This window comes from Prionailurus viverrinus, chromosome A3, assembly GCF_022837055.1.
Source record: "Prionailurus viverrinus isolate Anna chromosome A3, UM_Priviv_1.0, whole genome shotgun sequence".
NCBI lineage: Eukaryota > Metazoa > Chordata > Mammalia > Carnivora > Felidae > Prionailurus > Prionailurus viverrinus.
The window spans coordinates 25,482,873-25,509,254 of NC_062563.1; the positions used below are offsets into that span (position 1 = coordinate 25,482,873).

Genomic DNA, 26,382 nt, shown 5'->3' on the forward strand with positions numbered 1-26,382 from the left:
CTAAACACATGCAGACTGACTGGTGGAAGGTTTGTGATTTGGATGGTGAACTTCGGATGTTTCTATAAATTGTTACAGGAGCTATTCATGAAGGTTCAGATGGTGAGGGATACCTGAGGATGAGCCCTGAAGTTGTTTGTATGTATGTACTGATTGATGGATGGATTGATTGTAATCTCTATACCCAACATGAGGTTCAAATTCATGACCTGAGATCAAGAGAGTCACATGCTCTTCTAACCAGTCAGGTGTCCTGAGCTCTGAAGTCTTTATGAAAGTAATCACAGTGTAGCTACAAGTATTCTTTGATGTCTTGCTGTGATATTCCACACAACATTGCTAATCAATGGTTGCCCTAAGAGTCATCTCGGTGGGAGTGGGATCCTTTGGTTACCAATGTCTTTGCCCCATTTTTGCTCAAGTCTTTTGTATTTATTATTTAAAAAATGTTTACGTATTTATTCTGAGAGAGAGAGAGAGAGAGAGAGAGAGAGAGAGAGAGAGAGAGGGAGTGAGCAGGGGAGGTGCAGAGAGAGAGGGAGAGAATCCTAAGCAGGCTCCATGCTGTCAGTGCAGAGCCAGATGCGGGGCTCGAACCCACAAACTGAGATTATGACCTGAGCTGAAACCAAGAGTCAGATGCTTAAACCAACTGAGCCATCCAGGAGCCCCTTGAAGCCTTTTTTAGACTAACAGCTGTCTTCTGTGGAACATGCTAGGTCTGTCATGATAAGTGATTCATTTTCCGTGATAAGAAGAGGGAGCTTGAAGTGGGTAGTTGGGGGAAAGTCTGATCACAGATAGCCCCTCGTTTGTCTGTGTCTTTGGATAGGGCACTTTTTCAGTTACTAGATGATTGTGATGGAACATTTTTGGGGAAACGGCTGTGGTGTCCTGGATGTACCCTGGACTGACAGAACAGTTGTTCTTACCTCTGCTGCTTCAGGTTGAGAAAAGACAAGATGGGCTAACCCAGCTTGGTATAGTAAAGGTATGGTAAAACTTTTCTAAAGGCCTCCAGACAGAGGTTGATAAATGGTGTCTTCCTGGATGGGGAGTGGGAAACAGAGGAGGGAAGGTGAGGTAAACATTTTTAGATTTTCAGGGCTACCGTTGAGGAGTAAATGTGATGTATGTGAGTACCTGGGACACTCAATGAGGCTGACTTTAACAACCACTCTTTGATCACCACCCAGCACATATAGAGGGAGCTAAAAACAGAACAAAATGACAAATATTCCCATTATCCATGTGAAAGACAGTATTTCTTGAACATTCCAGGTACTGAGTCCTTGACATATTTTATCATTCTCTTCACAATCACCTGAGTCTTTCTAACTCCACCATCTAGCACCGTCTTTCTGCCATCTTAGGTGAGACCCTCCCCTTACCATTGCTGAGAGAATCTGCACTCCCAGGACTGTGCTGCCTAGAGACCAACTCGCTCCCTGTCTTCCTCATCTCTGTGTTTTCGTTATATCGTCTTTTCCAGTAATTGAGTTCTTCACGATCAGATTCCTGACAGCGCCGCAGGACTGCCATGGAGCGCCTTGTCTTCTCTACCATTTCCATAATGCAGTTCAGAGCCTAAGCCAGAGAGGAAGTCAGAGATAAGATTAGGACTTTGAAACAACCAATACTGAAATTTAAGGATAGGTAAAATGTAAAGAAGGAAGGTTTAAGTATCTTACAGATCAGCAATATCAAGTCAACACATGAAAGCCATTCTTAACAACTTCTTTCTAAATATGTAGACGCAAATAATTTTTTTTGGATTTCAAAATAATCCTTTCTGGGGCGCCTGGGTGGCTCAGTCGGTTAAGCGTCTGACTCCGGCTCAGGTCGTGATCTCGTGGTCTGTGAGTTCGAGCCCCGCATCGGGCTCTGTACTGATAGCTCAGAGCCTGGAGCCTGTTTCAGATTCTGTGTCTCCCTCTCTCTGACCCTCCCCCGTTCATGCTCTGTCTCTGTCTCAAAAATAAATAAACATTAAAAACAAATTAAAAAAAACCAACAAAATAATCCTTTTTGGATTCTTCCAGGTTGAATCTCAGCCAGAATCTCACCATAATACAGTCCTTTAAACACTATGTATGGTGAAACCACATTATATCTCTGCCTAAACACATCAGGTTATCTGATAAGCTGGAGATTTGCCTAAGAATGCAATCAGAGAAATAATATTCAGAGACAATTTCACTCAAGTAGGAAAAACTATTGTATGTATATTTCAAGCAGGTACATCTTTTCTTCCCTTTTAGGACACGAATTCTCATTTGTTTTTAGAGAAGCACCATTTATTTAGCATTTCCTATATATTAGATCCTATGTAAGCACCTTACATATTAGAACAACCCTACGAATTCAAATAATACAGTATTCTTGAGGTGCCTGGGTGACTCAGTTGGTTGAACGTCTGACTCTCGATTTCAGCTGAGGTCATGATCTCATGGATCGTGGGATGGAACCCTGCATCGGGCTCTGCGCTGACAGTGTGGAGCCTGCTTAGGAATCTCTCTCTCTCTCAAAACAAATAAACATTAAACAACAACAACAACAACAGTATTCTTTGTTTTTTAAGATACAGAAATTAAGGCTAGAAATGGTAAAACAACTCATCCATCATACAAAGTAGGAAGTAGCAAAGCTGAGACCTGAACTCCCAAACTTCTGCTTTTAACCCTTATACTCTATGACTTAACTTGGTTATATCCTGAAGTGATTAACCCACCAAAAAGATTTGAGAGTTACTCTTAGCTCTTTAGCTAGGGGAGTAGTAGATAAAACAAGTTTTCAATTTTATTTTATTATTGTTTTTTAAGTAAGTTCTAGGTCCAACATGGGGCTTGAAGGGCTTGAACTCATGACCCTGAGATCAAGAGTGGAACATTATACTGACTGAGTCAACCAGGTGCCCTGATAAATCAAGTTTTTATGGCAAAGACACTGTGGCTCTGGTTACATTCACTTCAGGCATATATACTCTATTATTATTATTGGTAATAAGAATTAAATGTAATAGGAAGATTATACACTGTAAGATCCTTACATGATCAAGATGTTTCCATTCATCAGCCCATTCCCTTTCTGTCAAACGGTGGTCTACCAACTCATCTTGATAGCCTCCATTTAGACCTAGTAGAAATTAGAGATTAGATGTGAAGATAGAAGGAAGAATATAATATACAGAATTCCACCAAGTAAATACAGAACACATCCATACCACCTATGAGCACTCTACCAGGGCAACGATTCACAAGGGAGTGTGGAACCCACAAAATGACATAAAACCAACAAAAAGCTACACTCAGTAGGTTAAGCGTCCGACTTTGGCTCAGGTCATGATCTCATGGCTTGTGGGATGGAGCCCCATGTCAGGCTCTGGGCTGACAGGGTGGAGCCTGCTTATGATTCTCTCTCTGTCTCTCCCCCGCTTGCACTCTCTCTCTCAAAATGTAAGTTAAAAAAGATAATAAAAACACTTTACTCTGAAATAAATCCAGACTTAGAGAAACACTGCAAGAATAGTAAAATAATTCTCATATATCCTTCACCCAGTTTCCAAAATGTTAATATTTTAGTTGATTTGTTTCATCATTCTCTAGTTTTCTGCACCATTTAAGAAAAAGTGGTATCTCCTTATCCTTAAATATTTCACTGTGTATTTCCTAAAATTTACCGAGTCCCACTTCTATAATATAAGAATAACAGTAACAAAGTATGAAGGGAGATCAACTTCAAATGAAATAAATACAACTCTAACATTCCTTTTTATGTATAATATTGTTTTATCTATCAGTGGAAAAAAGCGATGATTGTATTCTTTTGCTTTATAACTGAGTAGGAAAGAAACGCAAAGATTCAATCTGAATTTCAACCATTACCATGCTGCTCATGTCACTTACTAAGATTGTGGTGTCTATCACGAACTTCTCGATGTTCTAGCATCTTATTGGGCTCACGATACAGGTGTGAAGTTGCAATATCTTCTAACGTGTAGTGCTGAAGAGGTGGAGGAGTAGGATGGAACTGGCCCCCAGGATTCATGAGGGGCACAGTGAGGGCAGGACTGTGCCGGGGAGCAGGGCTGATGGTGCACACTCTCTTGGCAGGAGGCTCGGGAGGAATTGTATCTCTTTCAAAACCGCTCTCTTCCCTCCTTTAGAAGAACCGGAAGTACATATCTTAGCCCATACACAAGTGTTCATACAAACATGTCCTGAGTACCTACTCTGTGTTATGTATTGTGCTATGTACTTTCCCAAACAGGAAGATGATAAGGAAAGGTCTGGCGTGAGGCATGAACCGAAATGTCTCCAGAGGCCAGGCAGAAAACAAATTTTTCAACACGGTTAAAATATTGCTTCCTTGACTAATACTTTCACTCATACTGAAATTTCCAGAATAAATTAACACAATTTCAACCTTCAAAGTAAAGGTGACTCATTACCAAGTAACAATTAGTAATTGTTATACTTATTATTAGACTTCACACATCAGAAAAAATGTTTTGGACAAATTCTATTTCTGATGGTTCTGGAGCAGTGCACCCATAGAATGCCCTAGAGCAGAATCTCTCACCAGGGGGTATACAGAGTCATCTGAAGAATTTCTGAAAAATATTTGTATCTGGGAGCCACACCTATAGATTTGAGAAACATTCTGGTCTCTGATATTGGGACAGCGCAAAGCCAACCTTAGAAATTCTGAGTCCATACCTATGTATAACCACAGTAATTAAATTCTCTTTCTTTCACAAGCAAAGAGGAAGCTTAGAGTAATTCCAGAAAAGCAAGGACAACAAAGCACTTCTCTGCTCACCTCTCCGGACTGGGCCTCTTTCCGTTTCCATGCACTTCCATGAGAAGCTCAGAAGAGTCAGCAGGTGACGCAATACTTGTGTTGAGCAGAAGGTGTTCGTGTTGAGCCAGGTATTGGGACGGGGTCTGCTTGGCGGCTCGAGCACAGTGCAGCAGTTCTCGCTGCAGCAGGGGCAGATTGGCCTTGAAAAAAAGAGGCAGGGGCTGGAAGGCAGTTTTCTAGGTGTTGGGCCCCACACAACAGAGCTCAGCACCTCAAAAGACTTTCACAAACATGACGACACAAGACAAAAGCCCTTCTCATCAGCCTGATTTTTATATGCCTCTCTAAGAGTAAAGTGACATCTAAAATACTGAACTTGAATTACTGGCTACCTTGTCTCTTGCCCCCACAAGGTGTAAATCCCCTCAACGGGAAGCCTGTGCTTTATTTACCTTTGTGGCCTAGTGTAGAGTCAAAGCTCAGTGAAGGTGTTGAACGTAAGAAGTTAAAACTTTATACATTTTTTGGGGCATCTGTCTGGCTCAGTGGGTAGAGCATACGACTTTTGATATCATGGTTGTGAGTTCAAACCCCAAGCTGGGTGTGGAGTCTACTTAAAACTAAAAAAAAAGAAAAAAATTTTTTTTTTTTTTAATTTATACATTTTTCAAGACTTTGGCCAGTTAGAGAATTAGTACCATCTACACAGGGGTAGAAGAAATTCACTCTTTCCTCTATGATTATCAGTAAGTCATGGATTCTCTCTGTCAAATTCCAACTCGTCTCTGACAGGACTGCTCAACATTTTTTTTTCGTGTTCTCTATGACAGCTGTCATGGAATTCTGGAAGTGGTAATTACTTTGGCTTGGTAGAACATGGGGTTTCGAAGAAAGTATCAGGAGTGATGTAAATGATAGCAACAAGCTTTAGACTAAGCTCAGATGACACACAGGTAACCCAGGGGCAAAATCGATTTCTTATTGTGGCACCCTAGCTGGATCTATTTCCTTATTATTATTATTTTTTTATTTTTATTTATTTTTGAGAGAGCACAACCAGGGGAGGAGGAGAGAGAGAGGGGGGGGGGGGGATGGGGGAAGAGAGAGAGAGAGAGAGAGAGAGAGAGAGAGAGAGAGAGAGAGGAGAGATACAGGATCCAAAGTGGGTTCTACACCGACAGCAGTGATCCGATGCAGGGCTGGATCTCACAAACCGCGAGATCATGACCTGGGCTGAAGTCAGACGCCCAACTGACTGAGCCACCCAGGGGTCTCTTTTTCCTTACTTTGTAAAAGGATAATTAACTATGTACTTATTATATTTCCTTCTCAAAATTAGAAATCTTTAATGGGGACGAATCATAAAACAAACCCTATATATCCCTAAACTTCATATGTAAAATGTACTTTTCCTATATTCCTTTTATTAAAAGAAAATAAAGAATTATACTTTTCTTCCCAAATTTAAGAACAATTCAGACTGAGCACATAAAAGATGTCTTTATCTCAAGGGAAACAGATGAACAAGTAAATGGAGAGTTTCAATAGATGTGAGTAGTCACCCCTTTACCAAGGGTTAATTTAGCAGGCACCATAATTAGTGACTCTCTTAAAGCAGAAATAAATTGAGAAAACCCAAACGTTAGCCAAAAAACTGCCATAACGACCTATCTCATGCTGTTTTCCAAAACAACAGAGTTAAGAATAGGGAATGTGACAATATAAAATACTTTTTAAGTCTGTTCTATAGCCTCCATCTTATAACAACTGCTAAAAAAAAAAATCTTAACTGAAAAAAATACTGTGTAAAATATCTTTTACATCTGTGACATGTGCCCTTTGATGAATTTTTTTTTTAAATGCTAATTATTTCCTATTAACACAAATTTCACAAATCTTGGTTCCGGAGTCTTAGGGGAAATAATTGTCTGTTGGCTCTGACATACAGCAAAGAGACCAAGATAGAAGCAGCACAGCTGTTTCGGGGCTACAAAGGCACCACAGACTGAGGCAAAGCTTCAATGCTATCTAAACAGATAGCATTGGGCCCCTGACACCTAAGCATTTTCCTATTTGTTTGCTCTACTCTCATTTTAAAAGATTTAAAAAACTGGTAACAATACCTCAATAAGTTGACCCATCTCTCTGATGCTATTATTTTTTTTTTAGGAAGTGAAGGCAGAAATACAGGTAAAAGGGGCATATTTATTTGGCCAGGTGTATTAGACTTTGTGAGTCAAGATGCAAAAGTGAAGATATCATGTGGGTCTCAAACAGTGTATAAAAAAGGTCCAATAACAAACGGAGTATATTTTTTTGTAGTATCAGTCTCCTACTAATGCAAAGAATGGAATGCATTTTGTTGGGGGGCTCGATTGAGGATAACATTTAGCTTAACTGGGGCTCAGAGTCAGTGTTCCCTATTACAAATCGATTATAAACGTGCACCTGTAAAAATTATTCTTCTTGGGGCACCTGGCTGGCTCAGTCAGTAGAGCATTCAACTCCTGATCTCAAGGTGGTGAGTTTGAACCCCACATGGGTGTAGAGTATAAAAACAAACAGACAAACAAACAAATTCTTCTCTCTAGGGCTGTATGAAACCATTTGGTGAGCTGGTCTGGGGGTCACAGATTTCCAAACTATGCTTGGTCTAGAACACCCTGGTATTTGACCCTAGTCTTTCACTGCTGGGGAGCTACTTTATACTTTGGCAAGTTATAGATAAATGATACCAATGCAAAATAATTACTATCTATGGACATGAATAAAATTATGTCCAATAGAGGTTCAAATGACTTCCCTTGTGCTCTCTATAGAAGCCAATTTTACTTCTGGTTGCACATTCATATCAATAATCCTGACCTATATAAATGTGTCTGTTCTTTGGATTCTCCCCTGAACTGGTTGTAACATGTTATTGATTCCTTCATTAATGAGTTAAAGAAAATCTTTGACACAGGTTCATCTTTTATTGGTACTAGTCAGAATGTTACCTGTTTTGTTGCTGTTTGTTGTTTTTAAAAATTATTGTATAAAAGGGAAAAGGCAGTAACTTTACCATGGGAAAGCATGGTAGATAGACACTGCCTTCACCAAGTGATCAAAGTCAACATCACCAATTAGAAGACAGATTAACATCTACGTCTACAAAGAGAATGCAGTGATACCACTTAACCCGCTCTTGCTGCCTAAGATGTATAACCCATTCCTCATCATGAGGAAGCTTCAGAAAAATCCAAAGTGAAGTACCTTCCATAAAATAACTATCCTGAACTCTTCAAACTGTCAAAGTCATAAAAGTCTGAGAAGCTATTTCAGATTAAAGTGGACTAGAGAAACATGACAACGAAATGCAAGATGTGATCCTGTATCAGGTATAGGACCACACAAAAAAGCTTTTCTTTCACTGTAAGAGACATTAGTGGGACATTTGGTGAAACATGAATAAGGGCTGTGGATAATAGTGCTTTATCAATGTTAATTTCTTGATTTGTTAATTATACTAAAAAGTATTGAGATGCATCATGTCTGCAGCTTATTCTTAAATATTTCTTTTTTTTTTAATTTTATTTATTTTTTAATATTTTTAATGTTTATTTACATTTGAGAGAGAGAGAGAGAGAGAGAGAGAGTGCGTGAGCAGGGGAGGGGCACAAAAAGAGACAGAATCTGAAGTATACCACAGGCTCTGAGCTGTCAGCACAGAGCCCAACGTGGGGCTCGAACTCACAAGCCTTGAGATCATGATCTGAGCCGAAGTCAGATGCTCGACTGACTGAGCCACCCAGGTGCCCCAAAAGATTTTATTTTTTAAGTAATCTCTATACCCAACTTGGGGGCTCCAACTTGCACACCTGAGATAAAGAGTCATATATATGTTCTATTGACTGAACCAGCCAGGCACCCCTCAAATATATGAGGGAAAAAAAATAATTACAAGACAAAATAATAATAGAGATGTGATAAAATAGTAACATGTAGAGAATGTGACTAAAGAGACGGTGGTACAGTATACAGGAAGTTTATTGTACCATATTGCAACTTTTCTAGGAGTATGAAATTATTTTGAAATAAAACACTTTTTTTAAAGGGCATATTACATATAAATTTAATACTGCCTTACTTCTCAGGTAAGTACAATTCTGAACAACGTCTCCCAAAAGTTATGTTCTAGGGAACATTAATTCCAGAGGACCTAATCAGAAGCTAGACTAACTGGGGTTGGGGAGACAGCAACATTGTCTTTCTGTATGCTCTTCTGTTCTTAGGATAAGAGGGAAGTGCAAGGCCTCTCCTTTGTCTGACAGCCTTCTCAGAAAACACACACACTATCCCCACTGGCCACAAACAAAAGATTTAATGTTCAGTTACTTTCTCTGCTAAAAGCCCAGCCTCCAAACCATCCACACACTCACCTTCAGCCCACTCACCTCCTGCTCCCCACCTGCTATTATGTGTTATCAGCAGTATCTGCATATGGACCACAACTCAAGGCTCTGTAATTCCCATCCTACCAAGTGTGAATAAGGCATATCTGCAGACCACACTCCCATTCCTCGTAGCAGACTCAAATAAAAGAAAGATATGAAAATGTGTGGCAAGCTACCCTGGCTTAGATCACAGAACAGGGATCAGCAGCAGGAAAACTTGAGGAAATGCTGAAGATAAATTACATTCAGTAATTATAAAAATTACCTTGAGGAATGGAATCACAAAAGGACGAAGAGGAAAGTTTGTAGCCTCCTGGAGCTTGCAATGGAATTCTTCAATTGTTACTGTTGAGTTCTGAAAAGACAAATAACACTGTCAATTTCTAAAACTGGATACTGTCTCCCCAATACAAATCTAATAGTGCTAACTCTTTTTAAATCAAGGAAAAGGATAATCCCAAGAACACCACTGTAAACTCAGATCCCTCTCAAAGGTTAAACAAATTGTTTCCTTTATGAATAAAGTGTGGCCTCATTGATTTTCTTTTCTTTAATACCCTAAACCTAAACTGTCCTCTGTACTCAGCTACTGCTTTCCTCAGCATTTGTGAAGAAGGCACTCAGGCCTCTCGAATCAAGGAGCTCATGGCAAACCACCTTGGGTACCGGAAACCAAACCTACAACATTCCCAGATGGAACAATCCTGAATGAGTCCAGGATATCAACTTCTGAAGTTCACTTCTTCATAGATCGTGCCCTCCTCCTAGCATCAGTTCCCTAAATATTCTAAAGAAATTTAAAAACAAACGAAAAAAAACAAGGCAAAACAATCAGTGCCTTCTACCTTCAAGTGGTCTGCCTGCACATGAGAGACCTGGAAACAGGCACACGCCCACTGGGAAGGTTGTAGTTATTTCCCGTAAGGTTCTTAGCACTTCCCATGTATTTTTTCAAAAGTCTACCTTTAAATAGGGTTCTTAGCTCCTCTGCTCAGGTGAATGTACAAATAAAAATATTTTCCTCAAAGTTCACAAAATATTTTTATTCAATTCCCTAAAACATAGTATAATACCAAGTTAAAGAACAAAACTGGGCATTATTCTTGCTTCCCTGAGAGAACAAGTACCACTTCTAGGGATTTTATTTTATAAAATCATCAATGGTTCAAAGCTGTAACAAGTACCATACAGATTATTTATCAACACAATACTGCTTCTTGACAATAAGGAACAGAAAACATTAAGGTCCACTGCCAGGAAGTTGCATTAAAAATGATGGTACAAAAGGGGCACCTGGGTGGCTCAGTCAGTTAAGTATCTGACTTCAGCTCAGGTCATGATCTCATGGCTCATGAGTTTAAGCCCCACATGGGGCTCCCTGCTGACAGCTCAGAGCCGGAGCCTGCTTTGGATTCTGGGCTCCCTCTCTCTCTCTGCCCTCCCCCACTCACACCTGCCTCTCTCTCTCTCTCTCTCTCAAAAAAATAAATAAATACATAAACATTCAAATATTCAAAAAGAATGATGGTACATGGGGCGCCTGGGTGGCTCAGTCAGTTAAGTATCTGACTTCGGCTCAGGTAATGATCTCACGGTTTGTGAGTACAAGCCCTGCGTTGGGCTCTGTGCTGACAGCTCGGAGCCTGGAGCCTGCTTCGGATTCTGTGACTCCCTCTCTCTGTCCCTCCCCTGCTCACACTGTTTCTGTCTCTCTCTCTCTCTCTCTCTCTCTCTCTCTCTCTCTCAAAAATAAAATTAAAAAAAAAATTTTTTTAGAGGAGGAAAAATTAATTAATTAATTAAAAAAAAAAAAAAAAGAATGATGGTACAGCCATACATCAGAACACTAAGGGAACAGGAAAGACTATATGCATGAATAAGGAAAGGTGTTTACAATATACTGTGAAGTGAAAAACCAGAAAAAGAGCAGCATGCTTTCCTATAAGCCATTTATGGAAATTACACACACACACTTATATAGTATCTTAAGTGCCTAAAAAGACAAGTACAACAGCACTTATTTCTGGATATGAAATTATGTTGGATTTTCCAAATATATCACACTAATATTCGGTAAAAATTAAAAATATTTCCTTTTAGAGAAAAGAGTATATCAAATTAAACGATGTTAAATTAAAGTATTTGAAGCTTATCTCATTTCACATCAATACTTTTTTTAAAAGAATTTACTTTCTTTTATTTTTTAAGTTTTTACGAGAGTGTGAACAGAAGAGGGGCATAGAGAGAGGGAGACAGAGGATCCCAGGGAGACTCAATGCTGTCAGTGCAGAGCCTGACATGGGGCTCCCTCGCACAAACTGCAAGATCATAATCTGAGCTGAAACCAAATGTCACTTAACCGACTGAGCCACCCAGGCGCCCCAGTGGCAGTTTTATTGATCTCTCACCAATCTTGATATCTTATTTGCTAGGTTAGAATGTTCAGGATCACGCTGAATAGAAGAAACATTCTTTTGTTTTTTAGAAAAGACATTCTCATCTGATTCCTAGTATTAGAGGGAAAGCATTCAAAATTTGGCAAGCATGAGGCTTGCTGTAGGTTTTTTGTAAGATAACAACTATCATCAGATTAAGAAAGTTCCTGCTCTAATTGTTTTGCCAAGTGTTTTTTTTTTTAAAATAATGAATAGAGAGGTGCTTGGGTAGCTCAGTAGGTTAAGCGTCTGACTTTGGTCAGGTCATGATCTCCCCATCTGTGGGTTGGAGCCCCATGTCGGGTTCTGTGCTGAGAGCTCAGAGCCTGAAGCCTGCTTCGGATTCTGTGTCTCCTTCTCTCTCTCTGCCCCTCCGCCACTCGCGCTCTCTCTCTCAAAAATAAACATTAAAAATTTTTTAAAAATAAAATAAAAGGGGCGCCTAGGTGGCGCAGTCGGTTAAGCGTCCGACTTCAGCCAGGTCACGATCTCGCAGTCCGTGAGTTCGAGCCCCGCGTCGGGCTCTGGGCTGATGGCTCAGAGCCTGGAGCCTGTTTCCAATTCTGTGTCTCCCTCTCTCTCTGCCCCTCCCCTGTTCATGCCCTGTCTCTCTCTGTCCCAAAAATAAATAAAAAACGTTGAAAAAAAAAAAAAATAAAATAAAATAATGGATGTTAAATTCAAGTAACACTTCTTTTTCTGCATCTTCTCCAAATAAATTCATAGTTTCAATACCAATTCCTATAGACTGAATTTTTGTGCCACTCAGAATTCGTATGTTGAAACCTAATTCCCAATGAGTTGGTATTTAGATGTGGAGCCTTTGGGAGATGATTAGAGGTCATGAAGGCAGAGCTCTTAGGAACGAACAGCATTAGTGCCCTTGTAAAAGAGACCTCAAGAGATCTCCCTCGCCTCTTCGGCATTGTGAAGACACAGTGAGAAGACAGCTATATAGGAACAAGGAGGTAGGCTCTCACAGAATACAAAATCTACTGGCACCACTTACCAGCTTCCAGAACTGTGAGATAAATGACTGTTGTTTATAAATCACCCAGTCATTGGTATTCTGTTGTAACAGCCTGAACAGACTGATTCAGGACACGGATTTTAATAAAATTCCCATTATATCAGAGTATAAATTAGTATAATATGTAGGAAAACCAATGGCCTTACATATTAAATTGGTATATATGCATACCTTATGAAATCCCAATTCCACTGTTCAGTGCAATGCTTGCACATGTGTACCATGTAAGAGAAGGTTTACAGCAACATTATTTGCAATGGCTCCTATACAGAAAAGAGTCAATGTAGCAGGTTTAAAACTGATAACCTTCTTAAAGAGTACTTACAAGGTTGGGCCATCAGCTGGCACCTATGAATTTGGCTGATGAACAGTTTTCCATAAAGATATAAAACTTTCCCTAACCGAAAAGGTAGAAACACCCCAGTGTACATCAATAGATGAATGCAAAAGATGAAGCCTACTTCGGATTCTGTGTCTCCTTCTCTCTCTCTGCCCCTCCGCCACTCGCGCTCTGTCTCTCTCAAAAATAAACATTAAAAAATTTTAAAAATTAAATAAAATAATGGATGTTAAATTCAAGTAACACTTCTTTTTCTGCATCTTCTCCAAATAAATTCATAGTTTCAATTCCAATTGCTGATGAAATACCAATTTCATCAAAAGATGAAAGCAAAATGTGGTATATACATGCAATGGAATCTTTTCAGCCAAAAAAAGTAGAAAAATATGATAAATACTATAACAGGGATGAACCTTGAGGATAATTACACTAGGCAAAATAAGCAACAGAAAGACAAATACTGTATGATTCTACTTATATGAGGTAGCTAGAGTAGTCAAGTAGACTGGCGGTTGATAGGAACTGAAGGGTAAGTAAGGGATGGGGAGTTATTGTTTAATGGCACAAAGTTTCAGTTTTGCATGATTTAAAGAGTTCCTGAGGTGGATAGTGGTGATGGTTGCACAAAATACACTTAAATCATTGAATTATACACTTAAAACTGGGTAAGTTGGTTGTTATGTGTATCTTTACCACCTACTGACGATTATCATTGGGAAAAAAAAATTAACCTGAGAATGGCCATTTAAAGGACACAATTGGTTACATGTACATACAAATACTTCTTCAGCTATAAAAAAATTTTGACGGGGCGCCTGGGTGACTCAGTTGGTTAAGTGTCCAACTTCGGCTCAGGTCATGATCTCACAGTCTAGGAGTTCAAGCCCCACATCGGGCTTTGTGATGACAACTTAGAGCCTGGAGCCTACTTCAGATTCTGTGTCCCTCCCTCGCTCTGCCGCTCACCTGCTCCTGCTCTGTCTCTCTCTCTCTTAAGAATAAATAAGACATTAAAAAAAAAAAAAAAAAAACAAAAAACACCGAAGTTTAAAAAAAAAATGGACTTCTTTTCTGTTTTTCTTTCTTTCTTTCTTTCTTTCTTTTTTTTTTTTTTTTTTTGCAAATGAGGGCTATCATTTTTTCTTTTACTCTTGAAATTCTCTTCAACCTTAGACTCCACTTAAAGCTGGGGCGCCTGTGTGACTCAGTCAGTAAAGCATCCGACTCTTGATCTCGGCCCAGGTCACGATCTCACAGTTTGAGAGTTTGGGCCCCACATCGGGCTCTGCACAGATGGTGCAGAGCCTACTTGGGATTCTGTCTCTCCCTCTCTCTCTGCCCCTCACCTGCCTGTGCTCTCTCTCTCTCAAAATAAATAAATACACTTAAAAATATATATACAGAGTTGTGCCTAAATCTGTTGCTAGAATTGGTATGACATTCTGATGTCTGCTTTACTTACAATTATGCTCAAACTCATTTTGACATTTAAAGCCCAATTTTATTACTCTAGATCTAGTAGCATAAAATTTGACCAAAAACATTTTTCCCCTAAAAACAAAAATAAAAAAAACCTTTCTAACTGATAAGGGTGGCTCACTGTGCCTAGACAGTGTTTTTGCAAACATTGCGGTTTCTGCTGAACATTGATTTTTCCTTCTGGGAATTTGGAATTTCAGCAGGTGCTGGCAAAGACTGCCTATGTACCCAGACTCAAGTAAAAACCTTGGGCATGGAGTCTCGAATAGGCTTTCCTGGGCAAAAGCATCACACATATGTCACTACATTTTCACTGCTGGGGGAAGAGTGAGCTCTGTGTGACTATTTATACAAGAGAAGAGCATAAGGAAGCCTGCACATGGATTCCACTAGATTCCAACAGTATCTCTTTCTTTTATGATCCAGCTGTGTAACCTTATGCCTCTGTAATAAATCTTAGTTGTGAGCACAGCTATATGCCAAGTCCTGTGAATTCTTTTAAGAAATTTCAGAACTTGGGGGTTGTATTAGGTTCTTTGACTATGCCTCAAAATGCAAACAACTCAAATGCCCATCAAGAGCAAAAAGTACAAATTGTATTCCTACAATAAAATACTATATAATGTAGCAATGAAAATGAACAACCTTAAAAAAAAAAAAAAAAGAACAACCTAACAGCTCTAAAAAGCAAAAGGGATTAAATCTGAAATGATGAAAAAGTCATTTATCACATTCTGCCTTGTATGAAAGTTGTTTCTTCTACACTAGACTGAGAAATCTGTTAAGTTATTCAACTTTTTAGCCTCAGACTCCTCTAATTTATGTGGGTTACATCTATCAATAATCCCAATATTAATAATTAACTTCAGAATTTGGAAACCATTTATTATTAACCCATTTCAAAATAACAGTATTTTCCCCAAAAATGTAGTAGGAAGAATGGCACTGTAATTACAGTTTTGCAAATCTTTTTGGTACCTGGGTTATTAAAAGACAACTGGGCTCTCTTATCTGTTTCTGCATTTAATCCATTTCAACAGCCTGTATCATGCAGCTTCGAGAAAATTCTACTGTATGCTCCTTAGAGAGTAAGAATGAAAATGCAAGGAACATCTTAATATTATTATGAAAATAATTTTCGCCTTCAGAAGTTCCAGGAAGGGTCTGGGGGAATCTCAAGGGTCCCTGATTACACTTTGAGAACTACAGCATTAAGGCTTAGTAACGTGATTCACTTTTACACAGGTAGAGCCTAACACGCAGAACCATGAGGTGCTTTTTCAAGAGGTAAATCTTGTAGAATTCAATTTACAAACATAGGGAACTGTCAGTACTTTCCTTATATACAGTGATACGCAAACCCCACCCAGCTGTCTATGTCAGAAATTACTGCCTTATACCATCATGGGTTTACCATACTCCTTGTACAAAGAAAAATTATGTGTGGTTTGAAAATTCTACAGAAACTATATTTGCATGAAGAGCTGAAGAATGTAATCCCTTTGACACTATTTAAACCACGAGACTTATAATTTTATAAACTATTATCCTGAAACTTAAACTCCCTGTTTTTCTTTTCTCTCAGGTTTGGAAACAATGCACCAGGCACTGAATATATTAAGTAACAAAACCTTGCGTTAGCTTGGTTGAACCTCAGTAGCCTGTTGAAATTCAGTTGACGATGAATTCAAAGCTGTTTCTTGGAATTAAATCAACGTAATAAGAAATAATAATAATAGATTAGTTAGAAATAATAGAAATAATAGATTTGTTTCCTTAATAAGTATTGTTACCCATAATTGAAATCCACAATTCCACAGGTTTATATGAGTTATATAATAACTAATCTAGTCTGCATATTTTGCCATGTTGCTCCAGGTTTGCTGGCTTTGGTTCTGAGCCACGTACTCAGATAGCTGTGGACAGTGATGCCGTACTTACCACCAGTGCTAGAACAAGAGTCCGCACCTTCTCCCCAATCTCAGGTGAGATGTCATTGCCAAACTGTTGCAGTGTGGTAAGGAAGCGTTTCAACTTGCTGAGCTGCCGAGCACCACAAGTGGCTGGCAACTGTTGATTTGTTAGTGCAGATGATGTGGAAGAGGCAGGACCATTGCTGAATCTCTGTGGTGGTGATGGGGCACCATTCAGGGTAGGAGGAGAATGGTTGATGCCATTGCTTACTAAAAGAAAGCCAAAATGAAAGACTCTGTTTAAGTGCAAAACACACAGGTCTTTGTTAATTTCTTCCTCTTTGCATTAACCTTCGTTTATTCATTTGAATTTTGTAAAGCACATATTAAGAATATACAAGAAACTGTTTCTGCCCTCAGTGAGACTACTACATAGGAAGACAGACTACCAGGTCAAAAATCTTAACAGAATAACACAGACGTGTTAAAATAAGAGTACGGAGTGCTGTAAGAGCTTGGAGAAAGGCTATCTAATTATAGTTGCTATGGGGCTGGGGTAGGTGAAGATTTCCTGCAACAGGTACTGCAGAAGCTGAGTCTCGTAGGATACGTATTTCCAGTGTACTGGACACTTACGCGCACAAATGCGCACCTTTCATGTGACATCTCCTTCCTGATCTTAGGGTTCCAAAGAAGTTAAGCAATCAGTTACAATGTAGCATGTGAATAGACAATCAGAAAAGAGAGTTCTGTGGAAGTGAGAAATGTTTTCTCTAGGCTATAGATTTAATGACCTATTGCTGCAAAAAGGTATATAAGGTACACATCTCTTGGACCATTCAGAATATTCATGCCCATCACAGTCAGTTTCTCTCTGCTCCAACAGGGTGATATTAATAGTGCCGAATTCTTGATCATTCAATAAAGCATTTTCTAGACACTACACAGGACAACACACCAATTTCTGCTCAAATTATAACAAAGGTGATTGATTAATAAGACTTTAATTACTGTTTCCCCATCGTTCTTACTCATTTCTTGCTAGTTTCAATTTGCAACATCACCCTAGAACTGAGTTCTCCTTCTTCACTGAATGGTGAAATAAAATTACCTGGTGACTAAGCGTCAATAGATTTTCACTTAATCATACCCAGGCTTGAACATCTAGGAAAATGAAATTAAAACATATGTCTAAAAAACATACGAAAAGAGCCCAATTATTTAATCTTTACCTAACTTAGAAAACTGACCATTTACTTATATTGGGCTTAACACCAAGTCATTAATCATGAAAAATCTTCCACGTCCCTCCTTCTGCCTCCATGCCGGTCATAGTTGGTCAGCCATACTGTTCCTACTACTTGACTGATCCAGATTCAAATTTGATCTAGCAAACTTTTCCTCATCCTATATATGCTCAGGTATCACCTATATCAAGAAACATTCTTTAACAGATTCTGTGGCTGCACATTAAGGTAAACCCTGATAGATTTAATAACTCTTCTCTGTACTGCCTACAGATACTTCCATTATGGTACCTACTTACTTTTTCTAGATTTGTACTGTCTTAACAGACTGTGAACTTCTTTTTTTTTTTTTTTTTTTTTTTTAAACATTTATTTTAGAGAGAGCATGAGCAGGGGAGGGACAGAGAGAGGGGGAAACAGAGAATCTGAGGCAGGCTCCAGGATCTGAGCTGTCAGCTCAGAGCCCAACATGGGACTTGAAGCCACGAACCATGAGATTGACCTGGGCCAAAGTCACTCAACTGACTGAACCACCTAGGTGCCCCAAGACTGTGTACTTCTTAATGAACACTATGTTCTATATCTGTATATACTATACTAAGTTTTGTAGACTGTATATACCATACATAAATAGAATGCCTTTGTTCATTAGCTAGCAAAGTGTAAGTGTTGAGGAAAAAGCTGCTGAATGATTCACTACATAAAAGACTAACAGGCTAAGAAAGAAAGGGTGAATTCTCCTCTGTATCTTTCATTAAAAGAGATCACTAGAGCTACTGGAAAGGAAAGCTCAATACTCAACCTCAGCAATCCAGAAAATTAGTCGCAATGGTCTGCTGTTTCTTTGTGTTCACAGAAAGGTCAATTGCCATTGGAGAGCTGCCCCTTTTGAAGCAATCCATAAGTGGAATATATTACTGTGCTTTTAGCCACGCTGCTTTTTCACAACCTCTTCAGTGAAAGCATATGAGCACATTTTCTGAAGTAAAATGAAGTAGTCAAATGTGGAGGTAAAAAGAGCTGAATTCACGTGCAGATATATCTATTCCTATTGTATCTTGAAATCTGAATGACAGCCTAGGTTTAAATCTCTTCATTTCAAGACAGCACCTATATCTAAGGATGTAGAACTTTGAAATAGAAAATAGAATTTTAATTTTTTTTTTTAACGTGTATTTATTTTTGAGACAGAGACAGAGCATGAACGGGGGAGGGGCAGAGAGAGAGGGAGACACAGAATAGGAAGTAGGCTCCAGGCTCTGAGCCATCAAGCCCAGAGCCCAACACGGGGCTCGAACTCACGGACCGCGAGATCATGACCCGGGCTGAAGTCGGATGCTTTACCGACCGAGCCACCCAGGTGCCCCGAAAATAGAATTTTAAAAAGGATATTAAACTTCATTTCTAGTTCCAGACTGCTACAGTTGCCACTTACTCAATTTCAAATGTTTTAAAATATAATAATTAAAATTTCTATTAAAGCTGTACCACTTAGACTCTTTTGCCTTTTAAAATAATAAACACAGGGGCGCCTGGGTGGCGCAGTCGGTTAAGCGTCTGACTTCAGCCAGGTCACGATCTCGCGGTCCGTGAGTTCGAGCCCAGCGTCGGGCTCTGGGCTGATGGCTCGGAGCCTGGATCCTGTTTCCGATTCTGTGTCTCCGTCTCTCTCTGCCCCTCCCCCGTTCATGCTCTGTCTCTCTCTGTCCCAAAATAAATAAAAAACGTTGAAAAAAAAACAAAAAAAACCACAAAAAACGTACATGTTTGAGCAATGATAGTGTGTAAGCTTATGTAAAGGCATTTAAATAAGAAAATGCATATAGTGCCTAGCAGAGTGCTCTAATGCATTGTGGGTACTCCATAAACACTGAGTGTCCTCTGCTCTATGAGGCACAGTATCTGAGAGACTCAACATGCACAGGCACAGAAAGGCAGAAAAATTCAGATTAAAATCTAGACACGTAAAGGTGCGCCTGGGTGGCTCAGTTGGTTAAGTGTCCGACTTTGGCTCACATCATGATCTTGTGGCTCATGGGTTTGAGCCCTGCATCGGGCTCTATGCTGACAGCTCAGGATCTTCCACCTCCCTCTCTCTCTCTCTCCCAACCTCGCTCATGACCTGTTTCTCTCTCTCTCAAAAATAAATAAACATTAAAAGAAAATTAAAAAACAATCCACACAAGTTAGTATGTATGCATGTAAGTCTAGATTTTAAATTGGGTCTTCTTTTGACTTTTGTTTGTGTGTTTAACTATACATATAGGGCTGATTGCTGAGTTACACAGGCTTTGTGAAAATTCAACTTTACTAAATACTACCAAATAATTTTCTCACATTCAAACAATGTAGGAGTGTTCAGGTAGCTCACCATATGCTCACCAAAGCTTGATATTACTTTCCATTTTGAACATTCTTGTATTACATTGGGTTTTAGTTTGCATTAACTTGATGCAAAGTTGAACATCTATTATATATTTATTGGCTAATGTAATTCTTTTTTTTAAGTGTTTATTTATTTTGAGAGAGAGAGAGAGAGAGAGAGAGAGAGAGAGAGAGAGAGAGATTCCCAGCAGGCTTCACACTGAGTACAAAAGCTGTATGTGGGCCCTGATCCCATGACTGTGAGATCATGACCTGAACTGAAATCAAGAGTTGGACATTTAGCTGACTGAACCACCCAGGCGCCCCTGGCTAATGTAATTCTTATGGACTGAATTATGCCCCCCCACAAATTCCTACGTTGTAGTTCTAATCCCCTGCGTCTCAGAATGTGACTGTATTTGGAGACACAGCCTTTAAAGGTTACATTAGGTAATGTGGGTGGTCCGTAATCCACTATGATTATTGTCCTTATAAGAGGAAAGGACAGCAGGTATACACATGCACAGAGGCAAGGACATGGGAGGACACAGCAGGAAGGGTGGCCATCTGCAGCCAAGGAGAGGGGCCTCAGAAGAAACCAAACCTGCTGACGCCGTGATCCTGGACTTCTTTCCTCCAGAACTGTGAGTTTTAGCCAACCCGTCTGTGGTATTTTGTTGTGACAGCCCTAGCAAACTAATACAATATTCATTCTCTTTTGTCAAGAGCCTTACCATGGTAGTCCTGGAATAGTTTTAGAAGTTGTTTGGTAATTATATGAAATTTACATTGATTCCTATAAAGCAATATAATAATTTAAATTCATTTTAGAGCCAAGAAATAAAAATAGCTACTTAATAGCCAGAGTATGAAAACAAAGTATCTATACCACTAAATTTTCAAATGCCTAAATTAGCTAAGTACTATTCTCAGAGGGCAAAAGCAATTTATAAAAGAAATAACCGTGTGTGTGTAATATGCATATGTACATATGTGTGTGTGTAGATATAAAATACCTTACAGCTATTTTGAAAATGTTGAATAGCATATGCAGAAGGCTTCATAGCAGCCAGTCACTTAGATCTAAACGTCACTCTGAACCACAAACCCAAATAAATTAAGAGGTCTCACATGCTGTTGGAGTAAATGACACTGGCCTGGGTCCCCCAGGATTTATTGGTGGGAGGGGTGGCATGGTGGGAGGTGAGGATCTTGACTGTATCTTCACTTCCACAGGCGATCCAGGCATTGCTGGCACTCTTTTCTCAGCACCAACTAGAGAGAATAAAAGGAATGGAGGTCAGAATTGTCCACAAGGTAATAAAAATCGTAACAGAAATATGAAATATGAAACACCAGTATATTTTCCTAGAGGACTGAGAAGTTAAAGAAGATGCTTATCTGAGTAGGCTGTATGGAGGGCCCTCAAAAGGTTATCTACAGTAGTTCCCTTTCAGCCAGTTTCACTTTCCACAGTTTCAGTTACCTGCGGCCAACCATGGTCTGGAAACACATGATCGTCCTGATGGGTAGAGAGTCAGAAGGGCAAGAGTAGCCTAACATAAGGTCATCATGCCTGGGTCATTCGCCTCATCATGCAGGCATTTTATTGTCTCACATCATCACAAAAAGAAGGGTAAGTATGGTACAATAAGATATTCTGATATAGGGGGAGAGACAGGGGGAAACCACAGTCACATAACTTACAGTATATTGTTATAATTGTTCTATTTTATTTTCATTTATTGTTAATCTCTTACTGTGCTTAACTTATAAATTAAGTTTTATTACAGGTATGTGTATAGGAAAACACATAATATGTATTTAGGATTTGGTACTATCTGCAGTTCCAGGTATCCATTGGGGTCTTAGAATGTATCTCCTGTGGTTAAAGGCTGGGGGAGCAGGACGCCTGTACCTCTGACTACCTTGAACTGTGAATATTATGCTCATTTGGAAAAAGGGTCTTGGAAGATGTAGCTAAGGATCTTGGAAGGAGATCATCCTGGATTATTGAGGGGGGCTCTAAACCCATTATGAATGATACCCTCCTAAGAAGAGCTGAAGGGGCACATACACAGAGGGAAGACTACATGAAGATGGACGTAGTTGCACAATGCAAGGGCAACGTGACCATGATGGCAGAGACGGGAGTGATGCATCCGTATGCCAAGGAATGCCAAGGACTGTCAGCAACCAGCAGAAGCTGGGAGACAGGTATGGACTAGATTCTTCCTCAGAGGTCCCAAGAAAGAACCAACCCTGCTTACACCTTGATTTTGGACTTCTAGCCCCCAGAACAGTGAGAGATTATTGTTGTCTTAAGCCACCCAATTTGTGACCTCTGTTATGGCAATCACAGGAAACTAAAACAAGCCAGCAAGGTCAAAGGGTAACATGACCTGAAAGTTAACAGTGAAGATAGTGGCTGAGAAAGGAAGAAACCAGGTTGCATATTCAGCCTGTCTCAAATGCACTGTTTTTTGACTTCTTTTTTATAAATTCATCAAATAATAGGGGGAAAAAAGCTAACGTGGGACTGTCTAGACCGGTAGGCATCAATTGCACAGCAGGGAAACAGAATCATAATCAGTTGTATATAAATTACCACAAATGACAAAGTACTAAATTTTTATATATATTAACTAGAGATAAGCAGGGAAAAAGAGGTGGAGTCAACATCCCTGACATCAATCATGCAAATGTCATTTATGATGTACAGTATCTAAAAAGATGAAAAGTAGAGCTGAATCTAAACAAAGTACAGGCTAGTTCACCATGGGGACAATTCATAAGCAGCTGTTTGATAACGGTAGGGAACGACAAATTCCAGAAAAAGAAATTTGACAGATTAAACTTAATGACATCAGAAATAGGTCTGGACTAGTATCAACAGGACTGGAGCAATATTCTAAAACAGCTTCAGTTACTTTCCCCCATTAAAAAGAACATGTTACATACTTGGTTAATAATAGGACCAGGGTCACCATATCATCTTTAAACTGAAATGTGTTCCTCTCGGTAACTCCAAGCTTTTCATGTAAGTGCCATGTATTTATTCTCCAATAACTGTTGAATTCAATTTAAAGAACAAGACACGGATACACCAAAGGTTCAAATGAGAATGTTAAACCAAAGATTTCTTTCTTTGAGATCATAGCTGTAGACACAATACATTCATGACACTGGCAAAAAAGCCCATCTCTGCACATTTATGAGCATGTTTTAATGAGGACAATATCACCAAATATTATTTTTATGCTTCAGTTTGCATTGGTCATATTTTGGAAAGAGATCTAATGAATACATAAAGTCTATCAAGTAATGTCCTCAAGTTACAAAACCCCTGACAAAAATGTGCAGCTCTCTGAGAGCCATGTGGGCAACACTCTGCCAGCTCTTCCCATCTCTCTGTCCAGGACATTTTCTTTGTGAAATTGATGGTCGTCCTGTCTGATTAGTGGACTAATGAGCTGTTGCGTTTGCCTTTTTCTTCTTGACAGTATTTTTCTCAATGCCCTTCAGAGAATGGTTGACATGTTTCCAGCTCTCCCATCTGGGGCCCAGCTTTCTGGAGGGTGGGGGGAGAGGGGAAGGAAGGAACTGACAGTTGTCTCGCACTATAATGTGTTGTGTATAGTGTGCAACAACCTAGAGGGAGCCTTTCTTCAGACCACCTGCCTTTACAGCAAGGGCGCCAAAGGCCCGAGGAGGACGTAACAGCAAGATGTGTTTTAACATTCAGCACTTGGCAGAATGAAAAACTGAGAGGAGCCCAACTGCAGAACACTGAATTATACACCAAGTGAAAGCTTAGATACTGGGCAAAACCCACCCCGCAGTGTACCGTTTACAGATTGAAACTACCCACATCTCTTGTTCACATCACTACTCATAAATCTGCAACACTAGTGTTGTAGCTCATGTTTCAATAACATCGACTAGTAGAAAAAACATGGGGTATGGAGGCTGAGAAATTTCATGTGAATTCTCATTCTGTTAGAACCTACATTACTTTTATTAAATCATTTCACCTTTCTGGGTCATTTCTAACAAATGTAAAGTAAGAGGTAATAAGACCTACCTGGTAGGAAACAGGTGCGGGTAAAAAACAATGCCTCAACTAGTGCTGGCTGGAGAAGGTACTCAGTAAACAGAAATGATGATTAGGAAACAGGAAGCCTAGTGTCAAGTTCTGGATATACCACCTAACTAGCTATGTGACCATGACCGAGTTAATATTTCCATAGAAAATGGGTACACTATCAACAGCTAATCCATCTAACCTCAGCGAGATTACATGGAATGATTCAAGAAATAACAGCTGCAAAAGCACCAAGTACCATGTAAGGGGGTATTTTTATTGGAGGCTGGGTGGCATGAAGGCACTTCATGGTGTGAGATCTAACCAAGTGGTTTACAACATGACAATACAGCAGCTGCTCAAATGGTGGATAAGGGGTACATTCCAAAGTAGGCATTTTAACCCTCTGATTGTTGGCTGTGCCATGCCTTTATGTCATCACTGTTACAGTGACTTCATTTCTGAATTTTTTTGGAACAGATACTCATGTTTTATATTCTAGCTGAATTCTTTGAAAAAACCAACCATATCTTGAGATCTTTTCAATGCCAGAGAACCTTAGATACAGTGTAAAGAGAAGAAATTCCTTTCTCTCAAGTGGCACTCTGAACCCATAAACACCACTGCTTGGAATATCAAAAAGGAATAAAGTCTTCAGTCCAAGAAAATCAAAATAACCCTTACTTTTGTCATAAAGGTTCAACTTGGTTCTAAACATAGATTTTAAGATTCAGCGTAACTGATTTAGTCACTCTGAGTCTGTGCTTTGGTTATTTTGAAGACTTAGGTATATATGGCTTAAAAAATAAAACTCGAGGGGCACCTGGGTGGCTCAGTCGGTTAAGTATCTGACTTCAGCTCAGATCATGATCCCGCAGTTTGTGGGTTCGAGCCCTAAATCAGGCTCTCTGCTGTCAGTGCAGAGCCTGAAGCCTGCTTTGGATCCTCTGCCTCCCTCTCTCTCTGCCCCACCCTTGCTTGAGCAGGCACATGTGCTCTCTCTCAAAATGAAACATTAAAAAATTAATAATAATAATGCATGACCACATGCATTTCCAATATCACTAGTGGAACTAAAAGAAGAGCAAACATGAAAAAGTGTGTCTGAATGATGATTTTAGTTCTCCATCGTGCAATATAATGTGGATGTCATGAAAACAGAAAACTGATGAGAGAGAGAACACAGTAATGAACAGTTCCCTGTGTGACAGCAGAGCTTTTGTTCCTCACACAGGAATTTGAAGAATCAGACATGGAACTAAAGAGCAGAACACTTCTATAAGAAAAGTAATACAGAACATAAACACAAACAACCCAGATAAATATTACTTGAGAAGAATCCTGTATGTTAAACTGCCCATAAACAAAAGTATTTACAAAGCATTATAAACTGCTTTTACTTTTTTTTTTTTTTTTTTTTAAGTTTATTTACTTATTGTGAGACAGCGCAAGCCAGGTAGGGGCAGGGAAAGAGAGAATCTTAAGGACGTTCTGCACCATCAGCGAGGAGCCTGATGCAGGGCCTCGAACCCCTGAAACGTGAAATCATAATCTGAGCCAAAATCAACAGTTGGAGAGGCTTAACCGTCTGAGTCACCCAGGTGCCCCTAAACTGCTTTTAAAAAGTTCTCAAAAATTACTTTGAAGCAGAAAACAGAAAAAGAAATAGAAGAGGTATAAATATGAGATAAGAAAAATGTAATTATGTCAGGAGAAGGACTTCCTAGACTACTGGAAAGAAGAGAAACTCCCAGGGCTACAAGGAAAAAGTATGTTTAGGTAAAAGAAGGTGAACTTGATGTGAAAAATGCTTTATCACTTACTAGTTTTGTGTGGTAATGATTTTCCTCATGTGTTCCTAGGATAACACATCAAAAACAAGGTTCTGTGAGGGGTACCATAACATATATAATAATGGCCATACAGTACGTACTTACTTGAATTAGATTACAAATCTATTAAAATAAATAATTTTATTTGGCCATTGAGATGTTTATGTATGCTGAGTTTTGGGTAGAAGATATGGTCAAGTGCTCCTGATTATCATCACTGAGAAAAATGAGGTGAATATAGATCTTTCAGATCAATAGAACAGGAATACTGATCACTCCAAACATGTTGACCAAGGAAGTCATTCTATTTCTTAAAAAAAAAAAAAAAAAAAAAAGACTCCTTACTAAGAAACTATGGGAAGGTTTAAACCTTTTAAACCTCTAAATCTTTGGGGGCAGAGGCAAAACCACCTAATTTTCTT

At 39.3% G+C, this 26,382-nt stretch overlaps 1 protein-coding gene across 3 annotated transcripts in view; it reads right to left on the reverse strand.

Moving 5' to 3' along the window:
- CBFA2T2 (CBFA2/RUNX1 partner transcriptional co-repressor 2) overlaps positions 1 to 26,382 on the reverse strand; it is a 138,723-nt gene that overhangs the window by 17,160 nt on the left and 95,181 nt on the right. For all 3 annotated transcript variants that reach the window (XM_047852080.1, XM_047852079.1, XM_047852081.1), the window contains 7 exons: positions 21,176 to 21,319; positions 16,462 to 16,703; positions 9,502 to 9,591; positions 4,822 to 5,003; positions 3,906 to 4,159; positions 3,050 to 3,135; positions 1,392 to 1,587 (listed from right to left, as the gene is read on the reverse strand). In XM_047852080.1, the coding sequence (XP_047708036.1) occupies positions 1,392 to 1,587; positions 3,050 to 3,135; positions 3,906 to 4,159; positions 4,822 to 5,003; positions 9,502 to 9,591; positions 16,462 to 16,703; positions 21,176 to 21,319 (1,194 nt within the window). The remainder of the gene's footprint in view (positions 1 to 1,391; positions 1,588 to 3,049; positions 3,136 to 3,905; positions 4,160 to 4,821; positions 5,004 to 9,501; positions 9,592 to 16,461; positions 16,704 to 21,175; positions 21,320 to 26,382) is intronic.